This window comes from Syzygium oleosum, unplaced genomic scaffold, assembly GCF_021117445.2.
Source record: "Syzygium oleosum isolate NSW1041296 unplaced genomic scaffold, Sole_v2.1 Sole_v2.47, whole genome shotgun sequence".
Lineage (NCBI taxonomy): Eukaryota > Viridiplantae > Streptophyta > Magnoliopsida > Myrtales > Myrtaceae > Syzygium > Syzygium oleosum.
Window position 1 is genome coordinate 1,785,601 of NW_026607531.1, and position 16,907 is coordinate 1,802,507.

Below are 16,907 nucleotides of genomic sequence, written 5' to 3' on the forward strand. Positions count from 1 at the left end.
AATTTTGGTCGGATTTTTTGCTTTTCTCTTAAGCTGAAAAAAAGAGCCCCCTTTTTTTTATTACTATGATCTGTTGAAAATTATTACATTGAGTGACGAGCCTGTAATTTTTTTTTTAACCTAACCTAACTACTGAAATCGTTGTCGGCCACAGAAAAGATATTATGATAATGCTAATCTTTAAATTGGTTGAGCGATTAAGGATGTACCATATATTCATATTACCTACAAGTTTCACACGTATCATTTGGGGGACACGCTTGCTGAGCATATTGCTGCTTTTGCTTCCTCTTTCATAAACCTTCTAAAATAGTTAGTGTTAGGGAGACGTCCCAATACATTCTTCTTAGTTCATTTTGTTAGTTCTATTTGTGTCTTGTAATATACACAATCAAGAAACGGTTAAAATGATCGAGTGGTATCTTCTAAGCCTCGTGGCATAATCCCACCCGTGCTTGCTCCGGAAATTAGGCTCACTTTGCACATATCTTGACAAGACATATAGTTAGAAAGGGATAAATTATAAAAGAAAAAAGTCTTAAATCTATTATATTTATGTAAATTCAGCATTAAACGTTTCAATTGTACCAATTGAGTTCTAAACCTTCTTAAGTTTTACTAATTGAGTTTATTTGATCAATTTTTCGGCCGGAAACCGTCAGTGGTCTTTTGCTCTTTTGACCAATTGCTCCTTTTTGACCACCGATTGGCACCTCTCGTGCGATGGATGAAGAACTCCACGCATGAGTGCTGGACACCGACGACTGGAAGTACAAATATTGATTATAGAAGTCGAGAGACGACGATGGCACTGATCTGGAAACTCCGAGCAACATGAAGTGGGCCAGAGTTCGTCGGGATTGTTGGGAACTGTGATGGTGGAACTGCTGGATACTACTGCAGGGACGCCGAGAATGCGGAGAGACGAACTAGGGCTTTGACCTGGTCAGCGAGGGAAGGCTGAACGGCTAGAGTTTCCTCGTGATTGGCATTATAATTGTGTACAATATTTCAGGCTAGGAAAGAGGATGGTTGGTGAGCCAGTCCCCACAGATCCATGTGGATGGTCCGGGATCACGCTGACTTCTTCTGTGGATTTCAAGAGAAGTGGTCATTGCAATTTGTTTTATATAGATGGTTGTTTTCTCATTTTCCCGAATAAGAAGCGTTGGTTGGTTTCAACGTGAGGTGGGGCTTGGTCAGTCTGTTAAAAAATTATCGGTCATTTTTACACATATCCTAAAATTAACCTCCTAAAGTGTTTAAAAAAAGGTGTAGATTCCCCACATTCCATATTACTTCAATACCAAAAGGGAAAAAGAAAGTCCGCGCTCTCCTATTCCCCTCTTTCAATACCCAAAAAAAAAAAGTCGGTGATGGACTACCTCAGACAAAGGAGAAACACAAATGAGAAAAGCTGGCAGGATTCCATACATAAGAGCCTCATGGTTAGACATGGCCACGATTCGAAACCGGCGGTTCCGGTTCGTGGCCATGTGTGAACCAGAACCGGAACCGGAACCGCCACTAGCGGTTCCGATTCCGGTTCCGGTTTCGAACCAATTCGTAATTTAAAAATTTTAAAAATTATGAAATAAAAAAATAATGAATTATAAAACTATGAAATAATGAATTATTCAATATAAATTGTGATCAAAATGTAAATTGTAGGGATAATCGGTTCCCGGTTCGGTCCGGTTCCGCTCGGAACCGGTAAGACCGGTCCCTTAATTTTAGAAAAACTAGACTGGCAAATCATAGAACCGGGAACCGGACCATTGGTCGGGTCCGGTTCTAGGCGGTCCAATGGAACCTTTTGCTCTTAACTAGCAAAGGATCGTAGCTACAAAAGGCATACAACTTCATATGCTCATGGTTTGGCTTGGGTTTTATACACAACCCCTTTGATGGTCTCTTAATTCTCATTCAATGTGGGACTCTTGGCATTTGCATGAAGACAAGTCAAGAGTCACACAATAAAGGTGTTCAAGGCAAGCCGAGAGTCCCACATTGAATGGAAACGAAAAAGCATTAGAATCATTGCGTATAAAACCCAAGCCTTGTAATTAGAGTGCAGCACACCCAAGCCAAGTATTATAATTAGAGATCAATGCACTTACAATACATGGCAATTAGAGTTCAAATTTTTTTATAAAAAAATTAAATAATGAATTTTTTTTAATTTTCATTATTATTTTTAAAAATATATATATTTTTTGGAATTGAAACTGGGCCCGTAGGCCACTGGCTAGTTTCGGTTCCGAGCCGCAGGCCCGAGTTTTACCGGGCCGGTTTCGGGCCGAAACCGGCCTATGGCCATGTTTACTCATGGTGGTGGCCATACTGCTGGCCACCATGGCTTTCCAAGTCAATATGTCCCCACCCGATGGGGTTTGGTGGGATGACTTGAAAAATGGCCAAAATGATACGATACAAGCTGCGGCATTTGCAGTCATGGCCTACAAATTCCCCTACAAGTAGAAATTTTTCGTAATATGCAATGTAATAAATTTTATTGGGTCCCTCAGTGTGATTGTATTACTTATAATCGGTCAATATGTCAAGCGACAGATCGTCACGGGGATGGCCATGTGGGTGATAGGGGCTTCCTTTCTCTCGGCGACAGGGGCCTTTGATATGGCCATTTCAGTATTGACTCGGGACGACGAAAGCAAAACCGCATATCGAACAGTTGGGGTTGTAGTAGTGGGATGGGCTACACTAGTGGGGCTTCTTTTGGTGGGTCAGTTGTTGTTTGCTGTATGGAGTTTTTACAATGGGTCAATTTCTTCCCCTTTTTATTTTGAGTCCTAAGGCTGGTGGTAATCGAATTCCCCAAGTTTCTTCCCCTTTTACCGTCCAGTCTTTTTAAGGATGATTTGCTAATTTTCTGGCTCTTAGATGTTCTTTCAAATAGACTCATTGTCTTAACAGCCTAATCTTTTGGCATAAACCGCATCAAGTCCTCTAGGTATATGTGCCTGACATTGAATACAGCAAGTCAAAAAAACTGATAAAAAAACAAAATCCGTGATTAAAAAGATTATAGAGCTGATACTTAACCAAAAAAAAAAGATTATAGAGCTGATAGATATACAAAGAGAATACATGGATAGACACAGTATGGATTAATGCAAAATAGGTAGTTTGGTAGCTGGAGAGTACAGAAGAGTCCTAGAGGAAAGGACAAGGGGGAAAAGGGGATCACAATCAATCACTTGCGTAAATTGAGCCCGAAGAATGTATCTGCCTGGAATATGAAAGGGTTAATGAATTTGGTGCGGTATGGGAACCTTACGACACTGGATGAGCAAATATATAGTGATGAAAGCAAATAAATAGCGAAAGTAGGATGAGAGCAATGGCGAAGAAAATTTCCAAGATGTGGCTCAGCAAGGATCCTGATACGCCTCAATATTGTGATCTGAAATATTTTCATAATTTTCATAATTTTCTGAAATTAGAGTAATATTTCAAATTTTGGTCGGATTTTTTGCTTTTCTCTTAAGCTGAAAAAAAGAGCCCCCTTTTTTTATTACTATGATCTGTTGAAAATTATTACATTGGGTGACGAGCCTGTAATTTTTTTTTAACCTAACCTGACTACATGAAATCGTTGTCGGCCACAGAAAAGATATTATGATAATGCTAATCTTTAAATTGGTTGAGCGATTAATGATGTACCATATATTCATATTACCTACAAGTTTCACACGTATCATTTGGGGGACACGCTTGCTGAACATACTGCTGCTTTTGCTTCCTCTTTCATAAACCTTCTAAAATAGGTAGTGTTAGGGAGACGTCCCAATACATTCTTCTTAGTTCATTTTGTTAGTTCTATTTGTGTCTTGTAATATACACAATCAAGAAACGGTTAAAATGATCGAGTGGTATCTTCTAAGCCTCGTGGCATAATCCCACCCGTGCTTGCTCCGGAAATTAGGCTCACTTTGCATATATCTTGACAAGACATATAGTTAGAAAGGGATAAATTATAAAAGAAAAAAGTCTTAAATCTATTATATTTATGTAAATTCAGCATTAAACGTTTCAATTGTATCAATTGAGCTCTAAACCTTCTCAAGTTTTACTAATTGAGTTTATCTGATCAATTTTCGGCCGGAATCGCTGACGTGGACATCCTACGTGGCTGTCAATGGTGGTCTTTTGCTCTTTTGACCAATTGCTCCTTTTTTACCACCGATTGGCACCTCTCGTGCGATGGATGAAGAACTCCGCGCATGAGTGCTAGACACCGACGACTGGAAGTACAAATATTGATTATGGAAGTCGAGAGACGACGGTGGTGCTGATCTGGAAACTTCGAGCAACATGAAGTGGGCCGTAGTTCATCGGGATTGTTGGGAACTGTGGCGGTGGAACTACTGGATACTGCTGCAGCGACGCCGAGAATGCGGAGAGACGGACTGGGGCTTTGACCTGGTCAGCGAGGGAAGGCTGAACTGCTAGAGTTTCCTCGTGATTGGCATTATAGTTGTGTACAATATTTCAGGCTAGGAAAGAGGATGGTTGGTGAGCTAGCCTGTCACGCCCCGAACCCCATCGAGCTCGCGACATCCCTCTCTTCCGGTCGAATAGTGCGATGTCCCAGGAACATCGCCGACCCAAACCCGAACATCACAAACACATGCGGAAGCGAAATACAAAACCCCTGACTAAAAAGACGACAATAGGGTAGCTCAACCAGACAGTCAAATAACAACAACATTCATTTATATACTATGCCATAACATCAAACATACAAACATCATAATCATACAGCTTAACAAACAAGCATCCACGTCCACCAACATAACAAAAGATCAGGTGGTTTGGCTAACCTAACTTCACTATCGGTCAGCCTAGTTTAAACAACCCCTAGAATACCCTAGGGAAAGCTGATGGTCGCCCTCTTCCATTCTGCTCCTGAATCTTCTGGCTTCTGCTCCGGAGGATCACCTGCAGCTCCACTGGACACCATGGGCGGCCCTTCAAACTTCAAAAAGAGGAGGCAGGCTCCCTGGGTGTACGACTGGGGGTCTGAAAGTGGTGGTTATACAACCATGAGACGAATCTCAATAAGTGTACAACCCCAAACCCCACGTAGGCACTCACGTACCGCCAGACAAAAACACGCATAACACACGACAATTAATCAAACTAACAACCACACACGACCCTACCTGGAATCCATCATACACGTCCCTGCACGTTAGACAATAACACAGCCAATACACCACAACAATAAATCACAGTCGCACGCGTGCCTCGATTATAAAGCAAAACCTACTTGGACACGTCCCATACCGTGTCTCACAGTATTTTACTCCATAATCGAGCACCACAGCACTCGAGACAAACACACTCGCACACTGACTCACACTACGCATCACTTTCGCAAACCTCGCACCTCAAGCCAATTCCCGCTCATTCTCAACTTTTCCACCACTACTGCGCCCGCGTAAAACGCATCAGGCCAACGGTCTTCTGACCTCGTTAGGCATCGACACCCCGTCGGGCCGGGCATTGTCACCTCGTCAGGAACGGCATCGTCCCGCGTAAACGAACACGCCTCAGGACGGAATCCTACACTCAACATTCCTTCTACCATGCCCGCGTAAAACTCATCAGGCCAACGGTCTTCTGACCACGTCAGGCATCGTCACCCCGTCGGGCCGGGCATCGTCACCTCGTCAGGGACGGCATCGTCCCGCGTAAACGAACACGCCTCAGGACGGATCCTTTCCAACCGATCCTACATTTATGTATTCTCGTTCCACTCAAACCACACATACACACGGCCAACCACACCCACAGTCATACGCAACCTCACGCCTCACACACACTCTACAAATACACATTCTCGTCACACGAACACCACACGACCATACACATTTAACACGCAACCTCAATACGCGATCACATCACCATACCTCACGGCCACACACATGGCACACACGGTCACACATTTTCAGTCTAATGGATACTCAAAACCAGCCAACAATCACTAATCACACAATTATATGTACGAATCCATTCAAAGCATAATTCTACCAATCATCAAGCAATTCAGCCCCTAGTCGGTCCACCACACTTCAGCCTCATCCGGGCCTACTAAACCACACATAATCAATCACCGAATCAATCCACAACAGTCTGCAATCCAGTCCCCTTGCACATGCCTTAAACAGCCCCTAAACTACCCAAACCGAGACCTAAACCTGTCCAACAATACCCGAGGTCCTAGGGAGGGTTTGGGAGTGTCACTTACCCCGAAAAGGCATGACAAACAGGGCTGAATAGAGGCTGGGACGGCCGGAACAAAAGCAGCAGCAGCAGCAGCGGCACCGGCGGCCAGGCGGGCGAACGGCGGCGAGGCTACAGACGGGTGGGTGGCAAGCGACAATCGGGCGACTGAGGGTGGCGATGGTGACGTACAGGACAAGGGAGAATGGCCAGGGGTGACTCGGCGGCGGCTAGGGCTGATCGGAACAGTAAAACAGAGGGAGAGAGGGAGACGGGCGGTGATGATGCTTGGCCGAAAAAGAGGAGGAGCGGCGGCGGGTGGCTAAGCTGGACGGCGACCGGCGGCGGCGAGCTGGTGGCCAGCCAAGGTGGGTTCACGCACGGGGGAAGGGAGAGAGAGAGAGAAACCGATCGGGGGGAAATGGTGAGGAGAGAGAAGGTGATCGTGAGAAAAGAGAGAGAGAGAGAAAGACAAAAAAAAGAATAAATAAATCTACCCCCAATAATTCACCCCGATAATTACCAAAATGCCCTTCTCACTACCCTCCAATCTAACAGCCACGATTCAATCTCATCCAAAATCCGACGGCCCATGATTGTTCTTGCCCAAAAAGTCAAAGGGCATTCTTATAATTATCCAAAAAGGTGAGGGACATTCTGGTCCTTCAATTTTCGGCCACACTAGGTATTTCTCAGTCCCCCGACTTAATCTAGTCCTTAAAAATTGGTTCGCGGTCCCAAGGGCAAAACGGTCATTTTTCACTTCCGGGCCGAAATTCCATTTTTCGACCGTACACACTCCAATTATGCGTGGCCACCCCAAAATGGCATCGGCCTCGAAAAATAATCTCATATGGTCTCGAAAATCGACGTCGGAGTCTAGAGGAGCAAAATCGTAATTTTTCCGGTCCCGAACCGAAATTCATTTTTTTGCAGAAATGGGTAGCCCCAAGGTTGGCCAAGCCAAAAACGTCATCGGCCGCTCAAAATTGTCACTTTCAAAATTATCAATTCCCGGGCCCGAATTCCAAGAAATGACTAGAATCGAACAATCGCGACTTTAGCTTATCGCTGGCTAACGGGTGGCTCATTAGGATTACGTGCTCTCGACCCATGACCGACACTAAGTCAAATCACGTTTAAGTTTGCTCGAACTAAGGCGACCTCGATTGTCATGTAATTGCGAGGGTTTGTCACTAGTTCCCTTCGGACACGATCAATCAAATAGATCGCTTTCTGTTGGCCCAAAACATTCCCTCGTCAATCCTCATGATCTATGGTCGAACCAAGGTCGAGTTCTTTGGTCGTGCGAACTCAATCCCATAATGGCCTTACCCTTAAGGTTAGCATCCCGAGAATGCGCTGTTCCGGGTGAGATCTCACTATAGTGCATTGATCAATATTCATTTCCTAAATCTCGGGAAAAGGATCGAAAATTCATAATGTTACAATTCTTCCCCCCTAATAAAAATTTAATCCTAGAAATTTACAACTATACCTGCTATCCAAACAGATGGGGGTAATAATGTCTTATTACTCCTTTCTCCCAAGTGGTACTTTCTGTTTCGTAACACTCCCAAACATCTTCGACCAACGGGACCGTCTTATTCGTTAAAACTTGTTCCTTCCCATTTGCCCCAAAATCCAATATACATACTCCCAACATATCCTCTAAAATCTATATAGTCCTTTCAAACTGGCCATCCGTTAAAATCTCTTCCTTGAATCTCGTCAACGGCGCAACTATCGAGATTCTTCCTCGACTCCTTATAACTTCAAATTTAGGGTGTCCAGCCAGACTAAACTTAATCACCCTAATGCTATATTTCATTACAGCATTCTGTTTAACTAACCAATCCCAATCCACAATCATGTCAAAATCATCCATAGTCACAATGGCCAAATCTATCCCACATTCTACACTACCAAAAACCATTTGACAGCCTGAACATCCCAACAACATGCATATCTTATTCATTAACAATGCAGTCACACACACTTGCACTTCTAAAAACAGTTTCAATCCAGCCAATTTAACAAATCAAGCAGACACAAACGAGTGCAACGCCCCCGAATCAATAAAACATATGCAATATAATCACACAGAGAACCCATACCTATACTTTTGCCTGGCATATTCTTAATGCCCTTCCGTGTCAGGGCGTACATTCGTCCTTGTGCCGGCGACCTATTCAAACTAGCCGGCGGGGCTGCACTAGTCGGATTCCCAATCCGAGGTGTCTGCACTGACGGGGGTGGTCGAACCTGAATATTCGGACAATTCCTTATGTGGTGTCCTATTCCACCACACCCAAAGCATGCCCCAGTTACACTTGGGCAGGGACCACTCCCATGCTGTCTCCCACAACGCCTACATGCTGAGTTAGACGGATGTGCCGATTTCCCAATACTCCTTCTTGCCGGAGGGACAAAACGTCGGTTTTCCATCATTGGCCTTTTCCCTTGCTGACGATCATCCCCGTCTGAGGTATACTACGATCCAAACGCAATGGCCCTATCCGTCATATCCTGTTCAATAATCTGAGCCCTCTCATACAATTATTCATATGTCCTCAAATTTACCAGTAACATTTGGCTGCGAATATCGGCCCTCAATCCATCCCGAAACCTTCGCGCCTTATCCTCAGGATGTTCTACCATTCTCAGGGGCTTCTGCGTCCACCTGCTCTGGAGCTGGATCGACTATCTCCGGCTCGAAAGCTAATCCACCAAGCTCCTCGTGCTCTTCCTCTTCTTCCACAATCTCGTACTCAACCTCAGAATCAGGATTACCCTCCATATCAACATCTACTACATCACCGTCTGGACATTGAATATCTAGCAGACCCTCTCCCACAAACGGGACGTCGGCGGACCTGATGGGACCGAATTCTACTCCAAAACGATCTCGGAAACACCAGGCTAGGTACTCGTGAGTCTCAAAGTGAGCTAAGCCTACTTCTACCCATACTAAAGCATAGTGTCTATAGTACTTCTCCCCGTTCCCCACGGGGTGCACGGTCAGCGTACGCTCTATATGGTGGGGAATCCCAAAGCGTAACGGTGCATCGTCGAAGTTCATGGCGGGAGATCTGAAAAGTCGGTTTTACCACAACCGTGAGAAAACTCAGCAAGTAAAAACCACTAATCCTAAACTAGGCTAATGTGCACCTCCAGAGGGTAAATAAAACACATAGATAAATGAACCTGTATAACAATCAATATAAGTTCACCCGGGCCACAGCCCAATTCACTACTCTGCCCTGCAGGTTAGACTTTTAATATCAATATAAAACATATTCACTTAAATCGACCCAAAGGCCAACAACAGTTAAACCGACCCGAAGGCCACGATTTCACCCGATCCGAAGGCCCGACCCGAAGGCCACAACTTCTCCCGACCCGAAGGCCCGACCCGAAGGCCACAACTTCTCCCGACCCGAAGGCCCGACCCGAAGGCCACAGTTGAATATAACTCAAACATGTACATCGTTTCACTCAATTTCAACCAATCACAACTTGATATGCAAAACATATGTTCGGGAATTCAAGCCAAAACCTGATATCAAATTTACCAAGCATAATTATGATCAAATTAGACTTATGCCACTCATTCCCGGCATTCCCAAACAATTTCATTCTAGTTCAAGAACTCCACATTTTATCCGCGTAATCCTTTCCAAGGTAATTCAATGCGCCTAAGGCCCGCCTCGGGCACTTTGGTCTCGATATCCATTCTCACCAATTCGGGTCGTTCAATAGGATTATACAAGTCCTAATCAACCCCTAAAATGCCTAAGTTCTTGTCATCAAACAATCATCCGTTAAATACTCAACTTGGACAATTTGCACAAATTCGGTACTGAATGAACAGTACCAGGGGAGGACACATTTTGTCCACTAAACCACAATTAAACACCCTCATTAGGCTCTAGTCTCAAACCCTAATCACCCAACAATCAAATCCACCTAATTAAGGTTCAAATAAGCCTAATTAATCCCCAAAATGTCCACTTCCAAGTCATTAGTACTTGAACTTAATTAGTGCCACACTTAGACAATTTATGCAATTTCGGTACTGATGAACAATACCAGGGCAGCAGACTAATTAGGCCTTAATTCACCTCTAAACCATTTCATTAAGCACTAATTAGGTCCCCTAATCACCCCTCACAACATTAGGCATATCTAGACCATGATTAGGCTTAATTAACCCCCTAATTACCCTCTAAAATGCACAAATAAACTAATTAAGGGTTTAGGGGTTTATACTCACCTAAAATCGACTCGAGGCGACGGGAGCGGGCGGTCGATTACCGACATGTGGTGAGAATCGACGGCGGTGCTCCGGGGGCAAGCCGGCGGTCACGGCGGCGCCGGTGTGGTTCACGGCCACACACACAACCGGAACAGGGGAGCTGCTGGGCGGACGGGCTGAGGATGGTGGAGAGAGAGACGGTGAGGGTGAGGTGGTCGACGAGGGCGGCGCACGGCGGTGGACGGCGGCGCGGTGCCGGCGAGGTGAAGACCGACGGCGTTTCTCTCTCTCTCTCGCCTGGAACAGCTGCTGTGGGGCGGACGATTCAGAGGGTGGGGCTGGTCGACGGAAGTTGGGGCGGTGCTAGGGGGTGCTGCGCGGCGGCCTGAGGTCAGCAGCTCCGGCGGCGCGGCTGTTCCGGCGTGAACAGTGGCCGGCGGAGCAGAATGACGGAGGAGCGGCGTGAAGAGGACGATTGTGAAGGCTGGCTGGGGGAGAGAGAACGTGAGCTGAGAGGAACTGAGGAGAGGGAAGAAACAAGTCAAAAGTGGTCAAACTTGGGTGAGTGGAATCCAAGTGTCAACAATCCAAGGGTTTGGACAATTTGCCCTTGAATCCAATGGCTTAGGTTCACTCCTCTCCAATAATGCAAGGGTGAGATGGTCAAATGCCCCTAACCAAGGCTGACCAGGTCTGGTTTGGTCCACTTAACCTTAGTTAGTCCCCAAAATTTATCCAAATTTCGGAATAAATTAAAATGGCCTAGGGGCATTTTCGTAATTTTCCGATCCCGGACCGAAATTTCAATTTTTGTCCATACCGGTCCTATATGTTCACGGGAGACATAATACGGTGTCGGATTCGCGAAATTCACTTTCTAAGCCTTCGAAAATCGCTTGCGAAGTCCCGGGAATAAAATAATATTATTTTTCCAATTTTTGCCGAAATTCCCGTTTTTGTCCAAAACCACTCTAAATGTACGTGGCCACTCCAAAATGACCTTGGCCGTGAAAAATAACCTCAAACGGCCCCCGAATCCAGCCCCAGTGTCCACGGGGGCAAAACCGTAATTTTCCCACTTTTTGTCGAAATTCCTATTTTCAGCCGTTCTTGTCCCAAACTTACTTGGCCACTATAAAATGACGTCCGTCCTACAAAATAGTCATAATTACCCTTGAAATTTTGATATCGAAGTTCGGCTCAATATCGCGATCAAAATAGCTCGTTTTGAAATCTTAGGATCTCTCACTAACGGGTGGCTGTTTAGGTGTTACGCGTATCGACCTAAGACTGTCCGAGTCTCGATAGTCTCAATCTCGAGAGAAGGTAAGAGATTATCACTAGTACCGGCGGTCGCGATCGTTTGGATAAAATTTGGAATTTATTTGTCAAGCGTACTTTCGGTCGTGCGGAATCACACGCGATCCAATCGTACGTTACTAACTATATCAAATCCGTTATCTTCCTAAGATCGGCCCATATTGGCTCAAGATATTCCCTCGAAGTTTCTCAAAATCAGTGTTCAATCGCGATTGGTTTCTCGGTCCACGTACCTATTCCTATTTAGCCTTCCCCATTTGGTTAGTATCCCGTGATTGATCAAGTCCGGGCGAGGCTCACTAAAATCACACGAGAATTAATATACGCTTTACTGGTTCCGATAACGGGTCAAAATTCGGGATGTTACACCCTAGGTGCATCAGCAACTCTAAAGTGGGACATTTTAGCTTTAATTTGGAGTGCGCATCCATTTAACTTCTTCAAATCCGATTTTGACAAGCTTTTGGCCTCATCTGGATGCAGTTCCATATTGTCGAGGCAAGAAATTTCCGAAAATACATAACCAAGGAACTGAGTTTAGTGTACAGTTTCTAGGCTTGAAGAACCTACGATGAACACCCTCGTTCTCACCACCAGCTACGTACAAGCAGTTTTTTATGACACATGAACCAAAGAAATGCCGTCTCCAAAGCATGTCGGCGGCACGGTGCCATTTATTTGTCCTCGCATTATAAAAAACTACTTGTCTCATTGAGCTCTTTCAGTGGGTCTTGACCTTAATGCGGCTTAATTGCCGGAGAAAGGTAGTAGGAGAGTGATAGTTAGCTAAAGAGTACAGAAGAGTCCTAGAGGAAAGGACAAGGGGGAAGAGGGGATCATAATCGATCACTTGCATAAACTGAGTCACAAGAATGTATTTGTCTGGAACATGAAGGGGCTAATGAATTTGGTGCGGTATGGGAACCTCACGACACTAGATGAGTAGATATCTGGTGATGATGATGAATCTTCGAAGCAACAAAATAGCGAAAGTGAGGTGAGAGGTATGGCGAAGAAAATTTTCCAAGATGTGACTTAGCAGGGATCTAGATGCGCCTCATTATTGTGATCTTTTAAATTTTTTTGTTCTACTCTTTCCTTGTCCTAATGATCCCTAACCGTGTCATCGTCTTGGCCATATTAATCCTTTATATTACAGTAGGCCAAACTATTCGAGAAGAAGCCCCGAACTTTATCTTATCAATCAATTTTGGCATCATTTTGTAAAATTATTTTCGGAGCTGAATAGTCTGCTCTGCTAAAATTCAGAACTACCCATTCTCCATTAATCCATGCCGTGTCTTTCCATTTATGTTCTCTTTGTATCTCTATCAGCTCTATAAACTTCTTAGTCACTAGTCTAGTTTTTTATCGATCTTTTGACTTGCTGTTTCATGTCGGGCACATATGCCTAGAGGACTTGATGCGATTTATGCCAGAAGATGAGGCTGTTAAGACAACGAGTCTACTTGAAAGAGTATCTGAGAGCCAAAAAATTAGCAAATCATCCTTAAAAAGCTGGGTGGTAAGAGATCATAGAAAGTATCTAACGTTGTTGTCTTGACTCTTTTGGCACTTGATTGAAAGGTTGGTAGAAGTCAAATGAGGTCGTGTATAAGAAGAAGGAAATAATGACAATGTAATTCTGAGGTAAGTCATGGGATGTTGATATATAATTAAGAGATAACTAATTGTGACCTCATCTGTGGCCCTTGACAACCGACCAGCCTAAAAGTATCCAATGCGTCACAATGGGAACCTCTCAGCCTTTGTGTCTAGGATTGCATTTAAATGGTCATTTAAGGTTCAATGAAAATGCAGCAATTTGTTCAATGTCTCACCAAAGTATTGAGCAAGATAACTTTTTATCGTATAAAATAAAACCTTAGAAGGCGCCAGTTGTTATAGATTTAACATATATTAATCTAACTTGTCGAACCAAAGTTCAATAGATTAATCTCTAGAAATCTAGTTAGTTTAGTGGCTGTTAAGGTAATAGATCCTGCTCTTGATGTGAAAGGATGAATAATTATTGCTAGTTATGAGTGCTCATGAGCAAAACTTCTTATTGAATTAATATTTTCAAAGTTGGGTCAAAGCACTCTCTAGTTTTAATTTAGATGCAAAATAAGACCATTTTCTATTGCTCAAATAGCAAAAAACTAGTTTGCGCTTTTTAAAAAATGTTGATATAATGAAACCAATTTATTGCACGAGGCTTATAAATGCAATCTTCTTGAATTGGAGCTACTCGATTACAATGTCTATCTAATTGTGTTGAACTTCTATAGTTGCAGTGTCCACTAATTGAGCTGTAAGTTTCCATTTGGATGTACTGCAAGTTATGCTTTCAAAGAACTAAGAGCACTAACTTTGATGCATGGATGGTACTAAGGCAGTTGTGAACAAACTCCATCGGATGGTGAATATTCTAGTTGGCATACTCATAGCCATTATATGGCTCGTTATACTAGGAATTGCCACGACAAAGTTTCTGCTTCTAATAAGCTCCCAATGGCTGCTTGTGCTTTCCATATTTGGAAGCTCCTACAAGATGACATTTCAAGCGATTATTTTCTTGTTAGTGATGCATCCATTTGACGTAGACCATCATTGTAAAGTCAATGGGGTCCAGGTACACAAGTGAATAGAGCTACGTGCTTTCAACGAGATGTTCAAAATATATTTTTTAAACATGATGCACTCGTGTTTCAAATGGTGGTAGAAGAGATGAACATCTTAATGACTGTTTTCCTAAGATATGACAACCAGAAAGATAATAATTCCGAACATTGTTATTGCTACCAAGGCCATCAGTAACTACTATCAAAGTCCTAATATGGAAGATGCAATTGAATTCTGTGTGCATATATCTAAACCAATTGAGAAGATTGCCACGATGAAATAGAGAATAACAAGAACAATGTTTGGAATTCAACTACATCTCCCATATCAGGACTTCGATAGTAGTAACTGATGGTCTTAGTAGCAAAAACCATATTTGGAATTATCATTTTCTGGTTATCGTATCTCAGGTAAATAGTTGTTAAAATAATCATCTCTACCACCGTCATCTGAAACACACTGCATCATGGTTTAGAAACATATATTTTGAACATCCGTTGAAAGCACAAAGCTCTATTCGCTTGTGTACGTGGACCCCATCGACTTCATAACGATCGCCCACGTCAAATGGATGTATCACAAACAAGAAAATAATCGCTTCAAATGTCATCTTGGAGGAGTTTCCAAATATGAATACCACAAGTAGCAATTGGGAGCTTATGAGAAGTAGAAACATTTTCACGGCCAATCCTAGAATAAGGAGCCACATAACAGCTATGATGATGCCAACTTGAATGTTCATCATCTGATGGAGTTTGGTCACAATTGTCTTGGTATCATCCAGAGTCAAAGCTAGTGCTTTTCGTTCTCTATAAGTGGTACCCTACATTACATCCAAATACTAACTTAAATCTCAATTAGTGGACACTGCAATTATAGAAGTTGAACACATGTAAATAGACATTGTAACTACTTCATCAACGTAACTCCAATTCGAGAAGATTGCATTTATAAGCTTAGTGTAATCAATTGGTTTCATTATGTCCACATTTTTAAAGAAAAACCAACTAGCTTTTTTGCTATTTGTGCTATAGAAAATAGTCTCATTTTGCATCTAAATAAAAACTTCAGAGTTTTGTGAGCCGACTCTGAGAATATTCATTCAGTAAGAACTTTTGCTCATGAGCACTCACAACTAGCAATAATAATTTCCCCTTTCGCATCAAGAGCATAATATGTTATCTTTACATCCATTAAACTAACTAGATTTTTAGAGATTAATATGTTGAATTTTGGTTTGACAAGGTTGATCAACATTTGGAAAATTTCAAAATGTGACACAGTCAGGGTTCATCAGGACAGTGAAAGAGTAGAACAAATAAATTTAAAAGATCACAATAATCAGGGTACTTGGATCCCTATTGAGTCACATTCTGGAAAATTTCCTTCACCGTTGCTCTTGCCGCACTTTGTTTGTATATTTGCTTTGAAGATTCATCATCATGACAAGATATCTGATCATCCAGTGTTGTGAGGTTCCCATACTCACTTGCTCCTTTTGGCAGATCAAATAAATGTTGCCTTGAAATATGTAGATCTAACTCTGAAATCTGGCTATATGTTGTTGATGGAAGTATTCTCTGAATGTATACAAAGTTGTGTTAAGAAAGGCAAGTTGGACACATTGGTGTTGATAATTGAGAGGTGCAAGGTATGCCATTAACATGTTCGGTCCTGATCCTTGAAGTTCTGCACTTATATATGTGCATTTCTTGGTTTGTCCTTTCCATTTGTGACTTTGTTCATGCCAATGTTCTTAGGCAATGGATCAAAATATAGCTCTTTGTCCACCGTGGAGTGTATGCAACTATATTGTTGAAATTGCGATGCAAGATGACAATAGCAAATTAGCATTTTATGCATTGGAATTTATGGTGAAATGGATTGCTAGAGGCGAGATGGCAAGGCCTCCTGTTCATCTTTCCATGGATGAAGGGCTGGTTTTATCGGCACTTGGAATTGCTAGAAGAACATGTAGTTCTACTCTCCTAGATGCTTCTTGGGCAATCGTGCGACGGTCTTTACGGCAAAAGAATACACCTAGTCCAGCTTCGTACATATGCTCTTCCCTGGCTGGGCAATTTACAGAGGGCCTTTAGTACGTTGCATGAGGTTGAGACTGCCTATGGAAATCTTTAGGAGCAAGCTGAAGATCTTTTCTCTCCATTTACATCTCTAAATCCATTGGTGGTTGCATGCAATTATGAGTCCAAAAGTTTTCATCCACTAAGTGTCCATGCCATGTTTGTGTTCATTGAAATCCTAGATTTAACCTAACCATTCTAAAAAAAGGAAAAACCACAATCAATGTATTAAAAGTGTGCAATAAAGTAAAATCGAAATAAAAGTGCACAAACAAAGACTGCTAAGATCGTCTCTAAAAGAAAAAGCAATAAAAAAATCCCTATGGTAAAGCTCCAAAGGTTTATTCAATTTTGAATCAAATTTTGTTTAA

General features: G+C 42.8%; 1 protein-coding gene and 1 pseudogene across 1 annotated transcript; both read left to right on the forward strand.

Moving 5' to 3' along the window:
* The first annotated feature begins 2,583 nt into the window (after positions 1 to 2,583).
* On the forward strand, positions 2,584 to 14,804 carry LOC130136639 (mechanosensitive ion channel protein 6-like; annotated as a pseudogene).
* A 988-nt stretch (positions 14,805 to 15,792) lies between these two features.
* Positions 15,793 to 16,615, forward strand: LOC130136678 (pentatricopeptide repeat-containing protein At1g26460, mitochondrial-like). Its single transcript, XM_056306783.1, has 2 exons — positions 15,793 to 16,103; positions 16,213 to 16,615. Exons 1-2 carry the CDS (start codon positions 16,011 to 16,013, stop codon positions 16,549 to 16,551), a joined length of 432 nt encoding a protein of 143 aa, XP_056162758.1. The 5' UTR covers positions 15,793 to 16,010; the 3' UTR covers positions 16,552 to 16,615.
* Positions 16,616 to 16,907: the final 292 nt, after the last annotated feature.

Bases quoted from the DNA above. Each gene is read 5' to 3' on its own strand.
- LOC130136678 (XM_056306783.1), top strand. From the start codon at position 16,011: ATGTTGTTGATGGAAGTATTCTCTGAATGTATACAAAGTTGTGTTAAG. The intron at 16,104-16,212 runs GTATGCCATTAA...CAATGTTCTTAG, and splicing joins TGATAATTGAGAGGTGCAAG to GCAATGGATCAAAATATAGC.